Raw genomic sequence first — 16,645 nt, 5'->3', positions numbered from 1 at the left:
CTGGAACGCACCCTGTCTGGTTGCCGGGCGAATTAGCTTGTTGGGAGATCGATGTTCACCCGCACCTGTATCCCTTCAGTAATCTGCACACCTGTCCTGATCATCACCTCTCCCCTTCAAAAGCTCTGACCTGACATCCATTCCCTGCCGGATCGTTAGCCATGAACAGTATGTTGTGCCCACGAACCAGCCTCCAGTTTATAGAGTTTGTTTTGTTTTATTGTTTTGTACGCCTTGCTTGCCTTTCACCCGAACCCATACCCCATCCCTGACATACCCCATCCCTGTCATACCCCATCCCTGTCATACCCCATCCCTGTCTGCTCGTCACCAGTGTGTTGTTATCCATTGGATCAGCCTATCCACTCCCATCAACCCACCTCCGCTGCCCTCTCCTCCACCCGGAACTATCTACCTCCACGTTCTCATTGATTAATAAATACTCACCATCTTTATACTCACCTTGTCCTGGTCTGCTTCTGGGTCCAATTCTGGTAAATCCTGACAGTGGTACCCTTTCCATACGGCTAAATCGGCCCCCAATTCGGTCTAAAGTAAGAACTCAATTATGCACTGTGGGTCCCCTAAGGTATTAAGTAGTCTAGTGTCCCCCGGATTATCACCTTTACTTCAATACCAAATGTACAAAACAAAAAATACAATCACTCCATATGACTAACGTGTCAACCGGATCACGTTTCTAGAACAACTTAATGTCTCACTCAAACTTGGTAGTCAGTGCGCCGACTTTACTACCCGATGTACTCCACACACAGCTATGCTTTGTTAGGACCTTAGAGAGACCCTCTCCATAGGGCTAAATCGGTCTCAAGTCCAATGAGTCAATTTAATTATCCGTCATTCATACTTGGCCCTGCCTAGTACATCACATTCGCATCATATGGCTTTCCATTCGCACTTTCATGGTCACTCATTACCCACCACTCATACATGTAGTAAGTGTCCTCTGTTTACCACCCACTAGCCAGGCATACTAGTACATCTCATACACAATGCATCATTAAGTATTGTTGATCAATAATAAAATTGCAGTGTTGCCAATGGAGATATTACTTTCTCAACTATTTTCCAATCTCACACATCATAATAGTTTAAATTTAGTAACTTACATCAAACAGGTGTTCTCACAAAATGAATTTGGATTATGCCAATATGCAGAATTTCAGTTATTACAATAGGTATCTGCTTACCTTTTTAGTAGACCGGTCTTTTTGTGAGAAACACTGGCCAATCGGCCGCACAATCTCCAGTGTAGTCCTTCTATCACGTCGGGGCCACCAATTGTTAGAGTTGCGTAAATTCGAATCTGGTATCAGGATAAATATAACAATGAGTCACCGATTTTATACTATGTCTTTTTTATTAGCTAAGTAATAAATGGCAAATGCAATTTTCGTATATATGGGCTCACTGTAATACCACACATGGCAGAACAGGGAACTGACAGGATGTACATAAAAAGTTGTTCTTATACTGTGATAGACATAGTTCCAACCCGTCTGTTGGCCTATCACAGTAGAGGCTGAGCGTGGTTTAGACTTGCTCAGCCTATCGCAGGCGCAGTTGTTTAATCTCATGATGATGCTCAAGTGCACAAAGTGCACAAATTCAGATACTTCACACAGCCAACATCAGATAATATTTAATCATATATATATGGTAATGGCTATAATGTAAAACACAGAATACCACACTAGCTAGCTAACCAAAACTGAAACAATGTATTTGAGAGACAACAAGTGCTCATTGTGCACATTTATTTATTCATTTCAATAAAAACATTTTAGGGGAAATATCGTTTAAATGATATCAACAATCCTTTGATTCTAAGCCAACCCAGCCTGTTTTGCTCCAACAGTTTTGTTGCTAAACAACCCATCCGTCTATGAAAGTGAATTAACTAAGTACACCAGACCCAGCTCCTATTGCATTGATGTCTATGCAAGACACACCCAGTTAAGTAGACCGTTACTGACTTTTTTGCCTCCAATGGTAAACGGCCTGAGAAAACTTCATTTATCCACCATCTTTGATAGGACTACAGTAATTTGTCAAAGGCAGCACACATCTGTGTGAGGTCAAGGAACTTTGATTACAGATGTAAATACACAAGATGCCCACGAACCACGTATCAGCCTCAGTTGTTGAACTTAGTTAGCTACACAGAATTTCACATTTATTGAAATGTGTAATTTATCTCTGACAAACAACAAGGGAACAAATCGATGCTCCAACGATGGGAACGATGCAAACACACAGCTCTTGAGTATTTTATGGTGGTGTAGCGAGCACAGTGTGAGGCACATGCTGGAAGGTCATTGAAATGTAGGTTACACACACGCACACAACCTTTCTAGGACACACGTTCCGCTAGGGCACATATGTCAGAGTCAAGGCCCGCGCCACATCCGGCCCGCGAGAAGGTTTTTTACGGCCCTGGGATGATCTTGATTTATTATTAGAACTGGGCAGACCGCAGCAAGCCGGCAGCCCGCAGATCTTTTAACGCACCAATACTACATTTCCAACAATGCAACGGTGACGCACGAGCAGTAGGCTGCTTCATTTCAATATTTATTGGCACAGCAGTTGTCAGCATCACAGTAAAATTAACTTTCAGATACCCATCAAAAAATGGCAAAACGGAAGGTGGACACTGAGAACCGGGGTTTCAACAAGGTGGGGAGTCGGAGTATTTGTTCACGGAGGTAGCTGGAAAACCTGTGTGTCTTCTGTGTGGAGAAATGTATAATCTGAGACGACATTTTGAAACGAAACACGCGGACAAAAACAAGAATATGGACATGGAACAAAGGCTACAAAAGGCAGAGGAATTAAAAACGAGGCCTCAAATCATGGCTCTGTTCAAAAAGCCAAATCACAAGGCCAGGCTGCAAGGCCAGTTTTATTTTGGCAGAAGAGATCTTCAATCAGCCCGGCCATTTACAGGGGGATTTCATCAAAAACTGCATGATTAAAGTTTGTGACAAGAAAAAAGGCAACTCTTTTTAAATGTGAGTCTGAGCAGAAACACCATTGCCGAGAGAGTTTGTCCATCAATCTAAAAGAGCAGCTAAAAAGGGAAAAGATTTCATTGCATATTCCTTGGCTGTGGATGAGAGCACCGACATTTCTGACATTGCCCAGTTGTCAATTTTCATCCGCGGGAGTGGACTCCAGCCTAAGCGTGACAGAGGAGTTTTTGGCTTTACGTCCTAACAACTACGGGCATGATTTGTATGAAGAGGTGTCAAGATGTGTAAATGAGATGGAGCTGCCTTGGGAAAAACTTTTGACAACCGACGGAGCACCTGCGATGTGTGGACACAGGAGCGGACTGGTGGCGAAGATACGGGAAAAGATGCAAGAGGAAAACGCGACAGGTGAGCTGACAGCTTATCATTGTATCATACACCAGGAAGCGCAGCGGTAAAGCCTAAAATGGAGCATGTAATGAGCATCATCACGCGCACAGTTAACTTTATCAGAGCCAAAGGTTTGAATCACCGCCAGTTCAAGGCATTTCTGACGGAGTTAGAAACGGAGCATGGTGATTTGCCTTATCACACAGAGGTGCGATGGCTAAGCCAGGGAAAGGTGCTTCAAAGATGTTTCGAGCTTCGTGAGGAGATTTGTCTGTTCTTGGACAGCAAAGGGAAAGACACAACACAACTCCGAGACGAAATGTTTCTGTGTGAAATGGCTTTTCTGTGTGACATTACGAGTCATCTGAATGCAATGAACTTGCAGCTGCAGGGTCGGGATCGTGTCATCTCTGATATGTACAGTACAGTGAAGGCATTTAAAACCAAACTGACTCTGTGGGAGACGCAGATGCGGAAAGAAAATTTGAGCCACTTTCCCAGCTGCCAGACCATGAAAGAGAAGTTCTACCAGTGCTTCCCGAGCGCACAGTTGGCTGATAAAATAGGTATGCTTGCCGCTGACTTTCGACGCCGATTTGCTGACTTTGAAGCACAAAAAAGCAGGTTGGAACTGCTCGGTAACCCATTTGCTGCTGACGTGGAAAGCTCACCACCAAACCTCCAAATGGAGTTGATTGACCTCCAATGCAATGATGCACTGAGGGCAAAATATGCGGCAGTGGGTGCTGCGGAGTTCGCCTCGCTTCCTCCCCGACACAATGCCCCAGCTGCGCATCCAGGCTGCTCAAACGTTGTCTATGTTTGGCAGCACATACCTGTGTGAACAACTGTTTTCTTTGATGAACTTGAACAAAACATCACACAGAAGTCGACTTACTGCTGAACACCTCCACTCAATTCTGAGGATTTCCTCAGCTCAGAGCCTTACCCCAACATTGATGAACTTGTGGAAAAGATGGGACACCACCAAGTATCACCTCAACCTCAAACAAGTGAACATTACTGTGCAATCACATATTTAGAGTTTTTACTCAGTTCAAGTTTAAAAGTTAAAGTTTAATATTTGTTTTCACTGCATGTTACTTCTCCTTAAACAATGTGTTGTTTTTGATTAATAGATTTTGCACTTTATTTTATTGTATTTCAATCCAATTATATTTTAAAATATTTCAGTTGAGTGGATGATAGAAAATTGCTATTATTGTTTTTTTCTTTGAAGTAAATTTAGCCCACTTTTGCTAAAATAGAAAATATAGGCTACTGATGGTGCCTTGAATACCGGTTTCTTTCATTTAATGTTCATGTTATGGGGATTTTTATATAAAGGAAATTTGTCTTTTGTGTCTGTTGAAAATTAAAGATTACTGACAGAGCCATAAGAAAATATTGCTTTATTTATCTGATCATATTGGAATATATTTGTTAGGTTTTCAGTAGGTTCAATTAGGTTCACTAGACTATATGCGTCATTTAAAAATGTTTCAATGAACATTCGAACAGTCCGGCCCTCGGCTTGTAGCTAAATTTTTTATTTGGCCCTCCGTCCATTTGACTTTGACACCCTGCGCTAGGGGAACCCCTCGACAACATTCCGCTGAAAAGGCAGTGCGCGAAATTCAATTAATATTTTTGGGAAATATGTAACTTTCATACATTAACAAGTCCAATACAGCAAATGAAAGATAAACATCTTGTTAATCTACCCATCATGTCCGATTTAAAAAATGCTTTACAGCGAAAATACAACATATGATTATGTTAGATCACCGCCAAGTCCAAAAAACACACAGCCATTTTCCCAGCCAAAGATAGGAGTCACAAAAAACATAAATAGAGATAAAAATGCATCACTAACATTTGATGATCTTCATCGGATGACACTCATAGGACATCATGAGAGCAGGCCCCATCTAGGGTTCATGCATCAAACAGTCGAACTATTTACCCCATTGGCTTCGGTTTGATCTTTATTTACCTCTCCTGTCTGCACAGTCCTTTCAGCCTATCCTTCTCTTATTTGCTACTATGCATATATGATAAACAGAGAGTAGCAGCAGCGTAAAAGGAGGGCGTTGGGGTGGGGGGGCACACAATGCAAATAGTCCGGGTAGCAATTTTATAACCTATTTAGGAGTCTTATGGCCTTGGGGTAAAAACTGTTGAGAAGCTTTTTAGTCCTAGACTTGGCACTCCGGTACTGCTTGCCATGCTGTAGTAGAGAGAACAGTCGATGACTGGGGTGGCTGGGGTCTTTGACAATTTTTTGGGCCTTCCTCTGACACCGCCTGGTGTAGAGGTCCTCGGTGATTAGCCCCAGTGATGTACTGGGCCGTACGCACTACCCTCTGTAGTGCGTTGCGGTCAGAGGCCGAGCAGTACAGTGGAGTCTGTTCTGGGCAGTATTCTTCTTGTCATTCCACAGTACAGTGGAGGCTGCTCTCCATCTCACTCTGTTCTGGGCAGTATTCTTCTTGTCATTCCACAGTACAGTGGAGGCTGCTCTCAATCACACTGTCCTGGGCAGTATTCTTCTCAATCCACAGTACAATGGAGGCTGCTGAGGGGAGAAGGGCCTATAATAATGGCTGCATGGAATGTCATCAAACCATGTGTTTGATGTATTTGAGACCATTCCACCTATTCCGCTTGTTACGGATACAGTTATCCTGTGTCTGTGTGTATCCTGTGTGTGTGTTTCTTTTCTCTCCTTCTCCCCTCACAGGTGAAAATCATCACTCCCCAATCAATCATCAATCAGAAGACACACCTCCTCCTATTTCCTGACCTATCACAGTTCCTTCCCCATGGTTTAAAAACCCCATCATTTGTTTGTTCTAGAGCTCAGCTCAGCTCAATCTCTCTGTAATGCCATGTCTGTAGGTCTCTGTGTTTCACTCTCGCTTTGTGTCTTAACCTCTCTTTTGTTTAAAGCACCTCCATAGCACTTTGTCATCACCTGTGAGTATTATTTTTGGTTATGGTATTTGTTTGTTGCTGGTGGGAAAAGGGGGAAACCAAGACAAGTCGCCCATGGGCATACACTACCCGTAGGTGAACTTTGTTAAATACACTAGTTAGAACTGGGCGGACCACCCACTGTATTTTTGGTTAGTTAGTTAGCTGTTAAAGTAGGCTAGTCTAAAGGGGTTTTTTTGTATACTTATTGTTTCTTTCCTTGGGTCCAGCTCAGCCCCTTTTCCTGCTCCCCCCATTACCGTGTGTTTATAAATAAACCTAGAGTTTGACGGTAGATTTCTGTTGTCGTGGTTATTTCGTTCACACTTTTACTTTGTCACAATAATAATTTGCATGAGTTATGTTACGGGTCTCATTACCATCCCCCCTAGACCGTCGGGCCAAAAAGGATTCGTAACACCGCTCCAGGCATTACCACAAGCTCGTCCTCCACAATTAAGGTGCCACCAACCTCCTGTGGTTCCACCTCATGCTGGTTTTCCTTGTATCTTTCTTCATCTCTCACCTCCAGGTGTTAATTCAGTATGCGCTTTTCCCTTGTGGGTTCCAGGATACAGCTTGCCTGGTGATGTTGGAAAGGGGGCGTTCGGAGGGTGTGGCCGATCCACCACCACTTCTTCTCTTCCACCAGTACATGGCTAGCTCGCTCCTTGTCCCCATAAGCCTGCTACAAAACATTGGTGTCCACAGTTATAACATATACTGTAATTACAACAGATTCTAGAAACGCATGATAAGAGAACATCCGTGCAGAATCATTTTGGCCTGATGCTCATAGAGTTGATAAGCATGAAGATGTCCAGAGGTCTCATACCCTCCATCGTAGGGGCTGGTGGTGGTCCTCTGAAGAGGTCTCATACCCTCCATCTTAGGGGCTGGTGGTGGTCCTCTGAAGAGGTCTCATACCCTCCATCGTAGGGGCTGGTGGTGGTCCTCTGAAGAGGTCTCATACCCTCCATCTTAGGGGCTGGTGGTGGTCCTCTGAAGAGGTCTCATACCCTCCATCGTAGGGGCTGGTGGTGGTCCTCTGAAGAGGTCTCATACCCTCCATCTCAGGGGCTGGTGGTGGTCCTCTGAAGAGGTCTCATACCCTCCATCGTAGTGGCTGGTGGTGGTCCTCTGAAGAGGTCTCATACCCTCCATCGTAGGGGCTGGTGGTGATCCTCTGAAGAGGTCTCATACCCTCCATCGTAGGGGCTGGTGGTGGTCCTCTGAAGAGGTCTCATACCCTCCATCGTAGGGGCTGGTGGTGGTCCTCTGAAGAGGTCTCATACCCTCCATCGTAGGGGCTGGTGGTGGTCCTCTGAAGAGGTCTCATACCCTCCATCGTAGGGGCTGGTGGTGGTCCTCTGAAGAGGTCTCATACCCTCCATTGTAGAGGCTGGTGGTGGTCCTCTGAAGAGGTCTCATACCCTCCATCGTAGGGGCTGGTGGTGGTCCTCTGAAGAGGTCTCATACCCTCCATTGTAGAGGCTGGTGGTGGTCCTCTGAAGAGGTCTCATACCCTCCATCGTAGGGGCTGGTGGTGGTCCTCTGAAGAGGTCTCATACCCTCCATCGTAGGGGCTGGTGGTGGTCCTCTGAAGAGGTCTCATACCCTCCATTGTAGAGGCTGGTGGTGGTCCTCTGAAGAGGTCTCATACCCTCCATCGTAGGGGCTGGTGGTGGTCCTCTGAAGAGGTCTCATACCCTCCATTGTAGAGGCTGGTGGTGGTCCTCTGAAGAGGTCTCATACCCTCCATCGTAAGGGCTGGTGGTGGTCCTCTGAAGAGGTCTCATACCCTCCATCTCAGGGGCTGGTGGTGGTCCTCTGAAGAGGTCTCATACCCTCCATCGTAGGGGCTGGTGGTGGTCCTCTGAAGAGGTCTCATACCCTCCATCGTAGGGGCTGGTGGTGGTCCTCTGAAGAGGTCTCATACCCTCCATCGTAGGGGCTGGTGGTGGTCCTCTGAAGAGGTCTCATACCCTCCATCGTAGGGACTGGTGGTGGTCCTCTGAAGAGGTCTCATACCCTCAATCATAGGGACTGGTGGTGGTCCTCTGAAGAGGTCTCATCACCCTTCCTGGGGTTCACAAAGAACATGAAACATAATATAATACACAACATAGACAAGAACAGTTTAAGGACAGAACTACATACATTAAAAAACAGCACACAGCCTACATATCAATACATTCAAAATATATAGGTAAAATAGTGAGGAATAAGTTGATCATTAGCTAAAATGTTTGTCTGGGATGAGATTCGAACTCTCAACATTTGGGTTGCTAGACGTTTATGTTATACGCCCACCCATCCAGCTACCCTACTTTCATGTTTGCTGTAAGTATGACATGGCATATTAAATGGAGTGTCTTGGATTTCCCTACAGAATAATCAAACTGCTCTAAGACCAGGTGTAACAACAGTGTTCATTCGTCTAACAGTCTACCTATTTTATTATGATACCATTTGACCCATTAGTTTATTTTCTATCCTTATTCAGTCTTCTTTCTGAACACTTACTGTGTGTAACGTAGGATAAATGAGCCACACCTGGGACTGACAGCCCAACAAGGCTTCGTTCACAATATCAACAGTTCTACCCCGTTACACATGCACGTGCCTATATTTATGTATCTTTCAAAGTCTCTTTCTGCCGGTGCCAGAGGTTAGACACAGATTGTTCCGCAAGTGCAAACCTATGCCTACTGGGGTGTGTGCAGTCAATATCACATGGCAGTTCACAGCATGTACCCTTGGCCGTGATACGTCCTCACATACTTAACCCTTTGCTTCCTCATAAAGAACACTCAGTTTTGTGAGACTAATACAAACTAGATTGAATATGCAACAGTTGCCAGAAATGCCTGATAAGAAAACCTCCCACAGATTGTTTGTCACTCACTACACTACTATTGACAGGCACCTACTTCCAGAACAGGTCCTGGTTCTCTGTGACTGAAGAGGTTTAAATATACAGTACCTCATCTTGAATTCTTGTCCAGACTTCTCAGTAGCCTATCTCTCTTTTTTCCACCTCTCTCATATTATCTCTTCCCTATCTCCTGTGTTTCTTTTCTATTTCGTTCCTGTCTTCAAACCCTCCCACTCCTTTCTGTTTTCCTCCTCTTCAGTTCTTTCTCATCTTCAAAATGTTTCCTCTCTCTTCCTCTCTCCCACTGTACTCCCTGTCACCAGCTATTGAGAATGAATATATACTCATGTAAAAACAATTACAATCAAATACTAAATAATTCATTATTGCAAATAAACGTGTAGTGAGTTGTGTCTGTCATGTGTTTCACTTTAAATATAGTGACCGTGGCCTTATTTGGTGCATGTGGACTGTGTCATGGACAATATTGAGTAAGCTCAATATCAAAAAACTTCACTTGATTTTTTTTATTTGACCTTCATTTAACTAGGCAAGTCAGTTAATTAAGAACAAATTCTTATTTTCAATGACGGCCTAGGAACAGTAGGTTAACTGCCTGTTCAGGGGCAGAACGACAGATTTGTACCTTGTCAGCTCGGGGGTTTGAACTTGCAACCTTCCGGTAACTAGTCAAACGCTCTAACCACTAGGCTACCCTGATCACTCCTGTTGCTGAGAATTTTCCAGTACCGCAGGAAATGAAGATGAGTTTCGTGATTTACATACATTCACAGAAAATTCACTGAAAACCCACACGAACACAATTATATTAACAGTACTGCACTTTTAATGTTGCCAACTTTATGAGCCTGAACACTGATCAAGAAACATTATGGAGTAAACATTAATTATTTTGCTATGACAATGCTGGTCAAATTAAGATCCTATATCTGTACGAGGGTTTGACATCCTCGTGACCCATATGCTGGGTATGTGTCAAACAAGTTTCTATGGATAAAAGTTTACATGCTACATGACTACACTATGTTATAATTTTGTTATAACATCTGTTATAACATTTGTTTTGGCACATGAGTATGCAGGCTTTATTGAATGATCAAACCCCTCCACTGTGATTAGCACATGAGCCATTTACATCTTAGCCCTGAGGGGGGCGATTTTGAGCGAGTGAACAAAATTCTCCAGTGTGGAGAGATACTCCTCTGGGTGACAGCGTAGATGAGCAGCGTGCACAGACTCCTTCCACTTCCTGGTTTCCACAACAATGCCCTGCTTCCTCCAGAAGTCGAGGACCGCCTCCAGGGCGACGGGGTCGCACAGCGGGTCGTTCTCGCAGAAGAAGAAGAGCGCCGGGGAGGTGACGGGGTTGTTGTAGAAGACCTGGAGTGACTTGTCGTAGTAGTACACCGTCTGGGACTTGAAGAGCCAGAAGTAGAGCAGAGCAGTGCATCGCACCAGGGGCTCAATATGAGGGAACAGGGTCAGACCCAGGCCTGAGGCACACACAGACACACACAGACACACACAGACAAACACAGATTATTTTCAAGGTTAATTACATTTCAAATTATTTTATCTGTCACACAAACTAACCCATGAATTAACCTCTTTAATAGATTAGAGTATTCATGAACCGTCCGTTATAAACAAACTCGATAGGGTCGGAAATAACCACAACTTTCAAGATCCTGAGTATATTCGATTCTGCGAAGCTCCAGTCCACTTCCGTGTCCTGGTTTTGCTCGTGCCCTTCGTTTCACCTAGTGGGCGTGCAAAAACAAACTCAACTGCATTTTCACATACGCTTTTCCATTTGCCGTTAAATGTCACGAGAGCCCAGGTCCGTTGTCACGGTCCACAAACAGAAATCATATTATCGGACCTGTCTTTCCGTTGCATTTTAGGACTGTTTGAACTGTCATCATTACATTGTAAATAAGTGTAAATGCATAACCAATTTATCATAGTTTCACAAATGGCATCGGGCGCGCGCCGCTCTTGCACGTTCTGACTTCATACATTGTGATTAACTATTGAACAAGAGGAAAAGACAGAGTTGTTCCTTGGCTGTTCGACAGAGGCACATATTTCAAAAGAACATCCTCTTCCTGACAAGAATGTCTGTGTCTATCCTCGTATGAGGGGTCATACTGGGAAAGTAGGCCTATGTCATTTGTCAAAAGTATCTAATGACAGGACAGTATGCACACACCTCAGTACATAAGGTTGTTACTGTGTGTTATTCTATTGGTCATGATTAGGTTATTTTATTTACCGGTCAAGGTTAATTACATTTTAAATGATTTTCTCTGTCACACATCCACACACAAACTAACCCCTACACACACCCACACACCGTCTCAGTAGCAGATCCCTCTCCTCTCTCAGAGTAATAATCCAAACTGACAATCCTACCTCGTTTCCTTCCCCTCTCTCACCTTTAGCCATATGCTCCAGCGACCCGAACACCATGCTGTCATAGACATGTCCTACGACCCGTTGGGCCAGGCCTGGGTACTTGTGTGGCTCCCTGACCATCTGGCTGAGCAGCTGGGTGAAGGTGTACCCGCCGATGGAGAAGGCATGGACCAGAAGGGGGCGACCTTTGAAACGCGGGTCTCCCAGGACCTCCAGGACCTCAGACCCATACTCCAGCCCCCAGCGAGGCCACAGGAAGTGCCACACAGTGCTCTCCACTGATAGGATGTCCAGGCCGCGTTCCAGGTAGAGGTCCCGGTACTTCGCCATGGCCCCCGGTCGGGCGCCCAGCCACGGGAAAAGCAGGAGGAGGGGACGGGGGGGGGGGTGGGCGAGGATGGAGAGAGGGTTGGTACATCCAAAGCGGAAGGGGTGAGAACTGAGGAAACGTTGTGGTGAGAGGGCAAGTCTGGGAGCAAGGGGGTGGAGAGGGAGGGTGAGGGAAAAGGAGTGTCTAGATGGGAGGAGGTGGGGGAGATGGTGGGAGGAGAGGGGGCAGGGGTACCGCCCCCTGGTGTCCGGCTGGTGTAGTAATAGGTGACGCTTCTGGTGACCCTCTGGGCTATGAACCGCCACTCTCCCACTATCACAGACATGTTACTGTGGTGAAGGAAAAGGGGAAAGAATTAGCGCAGGAGTAGAAGTTAAGTTATAGAGGGAGAAAACTGTCTGAGTGTCAGTCTGTGCCATCATGCCAACTCTTTATCACTCATTGTCATGTTTGGCTTGATGATGACAGGTGTTGGCAAGACCACAAACAGATCTGGGACCAGGCCAGGAAATATGAGCAAAAAAATAATAAATGAAATTCACTTGAGGCATAACCAATATACCTCAACTGAAATGAAGGTAGACCCTACATACACAGTCATGTGCACACAGACATACATGCAAGGTTGTGGGATTCAGCTTATGGGGATCAGGCTTGACTCATTTGGTTAGATGTAGATAGTAGTCTACAGATACAGACTCAGTTGGCTGTGCAGCTGCTTTCCCCCTTTCTTGTAATAATTGCTCAACCAGTCTGTGACTGCGGTTGTGGGGACCCTTTTTCTTAAACACATGCCCCCCAAAAGGTCTGTGCACAGCCCTGCCTTGGACCATATTAGACTTCAAAAAAACAAATATATATATATATACATTTTGTGAAGGGAAGCTCCAGTTCAGTTTCTTGTATTCAGAGTCTTTCTTATTATATAAATAAGTAATAAGAGCTAAGACACTACAGTTCACATAAATGTTTTAAGCTTAGGACAGTTCAACAACACAACCAAGGATGCAGCCTGTCCATGTGGGGATATGTGTCCGTCTTACAGCAGTCTTAAATAAAGGTTTAATAAAAGCACAGATACAGGTCCATTTTGTTAATATGCTCTACTACTTCATGCCAAATAACTTAAATTACGCAAATAATGAAATGGTTAAATAGCTCAGCATCTGTCATTTCTACATACTCAGTTTCGTGCAACTTCTTCAAACAAAGCCAAAGTCACACAGCAGGCAGCGTTCATAGAGTTCTGCAACGGTTCCCCATGAAGAATTTGAGAATCCTCATAGCAGTTGAAATCTGCCCACCCTCCACGGTCTTCTTTCTGTGAATTAACCTCTTTAATAGATTCGAGCATTCATGAACCGTCCGTTATAAACGAACGCGATAGGGTTGGAAATAACCACAACTTTCAAGATCCTGAGTTTATTCGATTCTGCGCCGCTCCAGTCTACTTCCGTGTCCTGGTTTTGCTCGTGCCCTTCGTTTCACCTAGTGGGCGTGCAAAAACAAACTCAACTGCATTTTCACATACGCTTTTCCATTTGCCGTTAACTGTCACGAGAGCCCAGGTCCGTTGTCACGGTCCACAAACAGAAATCATATTATCGGACCTGTCTTTCCGTTGCATTTTAGGACTGTTTGAACTGTCATCATTACATTGTAAATAAGTGTAAATGCATAACCAATTTATCATAGTTTCACAAATGGCATCGGGCGCGCGCCGCTCTTGCACGTTCTGACTTCATACATTGTGATTAACTATTGAACAAGAGGAAAAGACAGAGTTGTTCCTTGGCTGTTAGACAGAGGCACATATTTCAAAAGAACATCCTCTTCCTGACAAGAATGTCGGTGTCTATCCTCGTATGAGGGGTCATACTGGGAAAGTAGGCCTATGTCATTTGTCAAACGTATCTAATGACAGGACAGTATGCACACACCTCAGTACATAAGGTTGTTACTGTGTGTTATTCTATTGGTCATGATTAGGTTATTTTATTTACCGGTCAAGGTTAATTACATTTTAAATTATTTTCTCTGTCACACATCCACACACAAACTAACCCATACACACACCCACACACCGTCTCAGTAGCAGATCCCTCTCCTCTCTCAGAGTAATAATCCAAACTGACAATCCTACCTCCTTTCCTTCCCCTCTCTCACCTTTAGCCATATGCTCCAGCGACCCGAACACCATGCTGTCATAGACATGTCCTACGACCCGTTGGGCCAGGCCTGGGTACTTGTGTGGCTCCCTGACCATCTGGCTGAGCAGCTGGGTGAAGGTGTACCCGCCGATGGAGAAGGCATGGACCAGAAGGGGGCGACCTTTGAAACGCGGGTCTCCCAGGACCTCCAGGACCTCAGACCCATACTCCAGCCCCCAGCGAGGCCACAGGAAGTGCCACACAGTGCTCTCCACTGATAGGATGTCCAGGCTGCGTTCCAGGTAGAAGTCCCGGTACTTCGCCATGGCCCCCGGTCGGGCGCCCAGCCACGGGAAAAGCAGGAGGAGGGGACGGGGGGAGGAGGTGGGCGAGGATGGAGAGAGGATTGGTATATCCAAAGCGTAAAGGGTGAGAACTGAGGAAATGTCGTGGTGAGAGGGCAAGTCTGGGAGCAAGGGGGTGGAGAGGGACTATGAGGGGAGGGAAGAGGAGAGTCTAGATGGGAGTATAAGGAGGGGGTGGTGGAGATGGGGAGAGCGGGAGGGGGGTATCGCCCCCTGGTCTCCGGCTGGTGTAGTAGTAGATGATGCTCTGGGCTATGAACAGCCCCTCTCCCACTATCACAGACATGGTTGTCACAGAGTGGGAGTCACTGGGGGAAGGAACAGGGGAAAGAGCAGGTTTCGAAGTTTAGTTACAGAGGGAGAAAACTGCCTTGTGTCATCACGCCAACTCTTTGTCACCCATTGTTAGTTTTGTCTTGAAGAGGACAGGTGTTGGCAAGACCTCCACAGTCCACAGACATACCTTCTTTTTTTATGCTCGTGCTCTTCAATTCATGCAGTGGACAACAACCAACTTGCTGTCTCGGTCCACAAACAGAACTCATGTTATCGGACCTGTCTTTCTGTTGCATTTTAGGACTGTTTATTTACATTGTAAATAATTGTACATCGATAACCTATTGATCATAGTTTCACAAATGGCATCGGGCTCATGCTGCTCTTGTACGAAAATACATGTTTGTTCACTTGGCTGTTCGACAGAGGCAAATATTTGAAAAGAACAGCCTCTTCCTGTCAAGTATGACGGCAGATCTGTGCTTCAGGGTTTCATACTGGAAAAGTAGGCCTCTATCATGTCCCCCGATTTGACCTTCCATCGTCAAAAGTATCTAATAACACGACAGTATGCACACACCGCTGTACATGAGGCTGTTACTGTGTGTTATTCTATTGGTCATGATGAAAGATTGTTAGCAGACATGGAGAAAATTACTTGTTCTGTTCTAGATGCATACCAAAGCAATTCCCTGTGCTGCCACATGGTGGTGCCAGACACCAAGTACATTACTTTGTCAATTGTCGTCAAAGTGGAAATTCAGTCCTAGTTTAAATATAGAAAGGATTTCTCCTTTCGTAAATCCTATCATTACCTCAAGGAAGGGAGGGTGGGTTAATGCATTTTTAGGGGATTTAAACAAGGCGTCTCATCATTGGTAGAATTGTTGTTGTTCAGTTCTGGTTCTAGGGATCCACAAGTTATACATTGTTATACTTCATTTTGAGATCATTTACTGCTATAAGAATATATTGAAATTGGTTATAACATATGTAATGAGCTAATGTTATTACCATTAATGAAATTCTTATTTTGTGCTTTAGCTGAGGAGGGTCCCATGTACCTCAAAACCCTCATCCCACTTTATCACTCTACTCATTGGGGTTTCACCAGGGCCATGTGTGTTGTCAGTTGGATTGTGTGTATGTTGTCAGTGCATATTTTCAGTGGAGCTGTGTTTGTGTGTATGTCTGTTGTCAGTTTGATTGTGTGTCTGTTTCCAGTGGAGCTGTGTGTGTGTAGGTGTGTTGTCAGTTTGGCTGTGTGTGTGTGTCGTTGTTGTTCCGTGGTGTTGGTGTGTGTTTGGAAAGCCTGAGATTTCCTGTCTCGGACTCAGCAGGATCACTTTCTGGAGCAGTCAGGCAGATAAATGTTAAAGTCCCAGAAAATACCTCCTAGTCCCCCTGGGCCCTGCCCCAGATGTGCCCTCCTCATGCCTTTACCCCACCTCACACACACATCCTCCAACAGGTCAGGTCTGAATCCTGACTCTGCCACAATCCCTGTGTGTCCCCCCCCCAAAAAAATTGTGGGGGGCTGCCTCTCGTGCCTGCTTCGATGGTTAGCCTCCTCATATCACCGCCGCTCCTCCTTCGCTGCCTTTATCTCTTTACCACGCTGCTTCGTCCCTTGGTGGTGGGCAGTTCTGTCATGGCCGTTGAATGAAGAGGACCAAGGTGCAGCGTGGTGAGCGTACATATTCCTTTATTTGTATGACGCCGACAAAAACAATAAACAATCCAAAAACAACCGTGAAGCTAAAGGCTATAGTTCCAACAAACAAAGACAACTACCCACAATCACAGGTGGGAAAAAGGGCTGCCTAAGTATGGTTCCCAATCAG

The 16,645-nt window shown here is 45.1% G+C and overlaps 1 protein-coding gene across 1 annotated transcript; it reads right to left on the bottom strand.

Moving 5' to 3' along the window:
- Positions 1-6,570: 6,570 nt before the first annotated feature.
- On the bottom strand, positions 6,571-16,454 carry LOC127906012 (transmembrane protein 53-like). The gene is made up of 3 exons (XM_035768272.2): positions 16,416-16,454; positions 14,177-14,651; positions 6,571-10,754 (listed from the first exon to the last, which is right to left on the bottom strand). The coding sequence occupies exons 1-3, from the start codon at positions 16,452-16,454 to the stop codon at positions 10,393-10,395; spliced, it is 876 nt and encodes a 291-aa protein (XP_035624165.2). The 3' UTR covers positions 6,571-10,392.
- Positions 16,455-16,645: the final 191 nt, after the last annotated feature.

Source organism: Oncorhynchus keta, chromosome 33, assembly GCF_023373465.1.
Source record: "Oncorhynchus keta strain PuntledgeMale-10-30-2019 chromosome 33, Oket_V2, whole genome shotgun sequence".
NCBI lineage: Eukaryota > Metazoa > Chordata > Actinopteri > Salmoniformes > Salmonidae > Oncorhynchus > Oncorhynchus keta.
This window is presented reverse-complemented; position numbering and strand designations above follow the sequence as displayed.